The sequence below is a fragment of the Phalaenopsis equestris genome, unplaced genomic scaffold (assembly GCF_001263595.1).
Source record: "Phalaenopsis equestris unplaced genomic scaffold, ASM126359v1 Scaffold001226, whole genome shotgun sequence".
NCBI lineage: Eukaryota > Viridiplantae > Streptophyta > Magnoliopsida > Asparagales > Orchidaceae > Phalaenopsis > Phalaenopsis equestris.
Window position 1 is genome coordinate 681,106 of NW_018165665.1, and position 3,209 is coordinate 684,314.

The following is a 3,209-nucleotide window of genomic DNA, read 5'->3' on the forward strand; positions in this document are numbered from 1 at the left end:
TGGTCTGCCGATTTGATCTGCCAATATCGCATGCGGTCGGCATGAAAGAGCGGTCGGTCGTCGGATGGGTGACTTGGGTCATGCTCTTTAAGCCTAACGGTTCGGTTGCCCACCATCATTGACCATTTGATTATTTTGAGATTTTTACTGATAGTTTTGATGCATACTTATAATGCATACATGTCATCTTTTCTATGCAAAAAAAAAAGTAATGATTCAAATTTTTAATACTAGAAAAGTGTTATTTTTGATGTGACATTGATGAGTTGGGTTGTACAAATATAAAAATCAAATTTTAAAGCGATAGATATGTAAATTCTTAAGAACTAGGTAGCATGTATCTAAAATCCCTTTTAATTTGCTATTTAAAAACAAAAAAACTCATTAAAATCCACCCTTAAATCCAAGCAACAAATTCTGATAATCTGAAATTAGTTACGAATTTAAAATAATTGTTGAAGATCCCAATGAATCCGTGGATAAACTCGCATGCCAAGCACCCTCCCCAACCTGCCTTCGTTGAATCCACACTCGAGACCAATGAAAACGGCACATCAATGGAGTATAGAGCAATCATTTTCATTTCCACGTTGTGTGAATTATCTTACCATTTCTTTAGGCTGTTAGGTGGGTCTGGTCACCTCCCACTCCACTGTCACCATTCCCCAAGTCCGTGGGCGGCCAGGAACCAGTTCAAGCCAAGCTATAAGAGGAGAAATAAATCTGCCAGCACCACTCAACTCTCCCCTCCAACCTCTGTATCTTGTTGGTCTGAGATGAAGAGTATAATGGCGCAGACGCCCCACGACTCATCCTTCTCCTTCTCCCGCCGCCACTTCCACTGGATTATAGCCAGAGTGGAAGGCACCGTCGGCTCCAAGAGCAGCCCCAACAGCACAGAGGACGAGGAGATCCTCGGCCCCGCGTTCACCGCCTCCGACGCTTGCACAGAACTCCCACCCCGCCCGTCCACCGCCTCCGACGCTTGCACAGATCTCCCACCCCGACCCCGATCCGCAGTGGCTCGAATCCGCTCGGTGCTGACTGCCGCGTTCTCCGGTCGACCCGCTCGCTCTGCCGTGCTGGGCGCCCGCCTCTTGGGCACCCTCTACGGCCCACGGCGTGGCAAGGTCCGCTTCGCCTTCCAGAAGAATCCTCACGACTCCCCGGCGCTTATTTTCGAGCTGGAGATTCCCACCGGGTCTCTTGTAAAGGAGATGGCTTCCGGCGTAGTGCGCGTCGCTCTAGAGTGCGAGCGCAGGGATGGGAAGGTGAGGCTGGTGGAGGAGCGACAGTGGCGAGCATATTGCAATGGGAGGAAGTGCGGGTCGGCGGTGCGTGCCAATTGTGGTGCCGGGGACTGGCGCGTGGTGCGTGCGGTTGAGCCGGTGACCATGGGAGCCGGAGTGCTGCCAGCGGAGGCGGAGGAGGAGGAGGGGGAGGGGGAGGTGATGTATATGAGGGCGAGGTTTGAGAGGGTGGTGGGATCTAAGGACTCGGAGGCTTTTTATATGATTAATGCGAAGGGGAACGGTGGAGGGTCCGAACTCAGCATCTATTTTCTTAGAGTTTAATATGGAGAAAATTGGGTATTTTAATTTGGGTGATTAGTGGTAATAAGTGTTGGGTTCGGCTCTTAATTATTCTATCTTTTCTCTGAAACTTGTTTTTATGTTGTGAAACGGAAAATTTTGGTTCGTGGATGTTTGTGTAGTTATTCGATTTCGGCCATTCAACTCAGATTGAATTCATCATGATTTAGTTTAATGAATGGGATCGGATAATTAGAAATCTAACAATCTACTCAAAATGTTTGCGATCCCAACCCATACGACTCATTTGTAGCAAATATATGTGTTATTAATAGTTTCATGGGTTTGGTAATTATTGTGTAACGCCTCTTCTTCAATTTTTAGCCCAAAATATGACTAAGGGAATAATTAGGTTCTACTAGAAGATACAAAAAAAAAAAAAGAAAAAGCAACAAAGCATTAATGTGGGCTTGAAAAAATAAGCTGTGAAGACATTAAGAAAATGCTGTTTATTAATGATCTATATGCTTCTTACGGAAATAATCTGTATTTTTCATGTGCTTTAATGATATATGGTAACAGAGGTATACATATGAAAATTTTATATCGAGTGAGTAGATGGTAATGTGATTCTATTTAGTTTTAATTCAATTATATCATTCATTTTTGCATTTTAAAGAAAAAAGTGAATAGCTAACAAGATTATTTAGTGAATTAATTCGATTTCAAGGGTAAATATGAGCATGCTTAATCTAGAAAATTAAACTGTGTTTAAATTTTTCCTTAAAAATTGTTAGATTTGAATAAGTAGCCTTAATATGGTTTGAATTTCAAGAAAAGTTAGTAAAAAACTAAGCCTATGATGCTCATTGGCTCATAGCATACTTAAAATTCAATTAGATCAGTAAATTATCCTCTTATTTGTTTTTCTTCTGATTAGAACTTGTTTTACAATCTAATGTTTCTAATTATCTCTCCCGCATATGAGTCGATGAGAGTTATTCAACTTTGATAACAATTTCTTCAGCTAAAAATGTTTTTGACCCTATCAGTTCTCCTGCATCACTATTCCTCTAATAAAGTATAGGACTAATCTATTCTTAATATTTTTCTCTACGGTATCAATGGTAGATACGATTAAGAGTCAAAACTAAACTAACAATTAAGCTGGATTAACTCTGTGATTTTGATAACACTTTCTTAAGGCTCGTACATCGAAATTCTAAATTACGATCATTACACTAATGAATGAAGATCCATGAACATAAAAGCTTAGGCCAACAAGTACTGATTATTAATATTATGCTAGGAACTCAGCTCATACTTTACTTCTACTTATCTATTAATTTTCACTCTTATTTGTTTGTACCATGCAAAAAAAAAAATATCCTTCCCGATCATAAAAATTTATATAAAAAATTCGTATTTTTGAATTGAGTTCTGATAGCAGCCACAAATCACATGAAATAGTTGATCAAATATGTTATAATAATAATAATATACAAAAAATGTTTCTTCATTGATCAAGAGATCTAATAGCCCAAAGAAAATAATACAAAAAAGTAGCCCACTGACAGAAGATCGTGATGCCTACTTATCCGATCAAGTGAAGCTATCCTAGTGAAACCAAGAAGGCTAAAGAGGACTAAACCATGCGACAGACCAAAGACGACTTAG

General features: G+C 40.1%; 1 protein-coding gene across 1 annotated transcript; it reads left to right on the forward strand.

Annotated features, from left to right (window-relative positions):
* The first annotated feature begins 669 nt into the window (after positions 1 to 669).
* Positions 670 to 1,878, forward strand: LOC110033577 (protein MIZU-KUSSEI 1-like). The gene has a single exon (XM_020737611.1). It carries the CDS (start codon positions 777 to 779, stop codon positions 1,572 to 1,574), a length of 798 nt encoding a protein of 265 aa, XP_020593270.1. The 5' UTR covers positions 670 to 776; the 3' UTR covers positions 1,575 to 1,878.
* Positions 1,879 to 3,209: the final 1,331 nt, after the last annotated feature.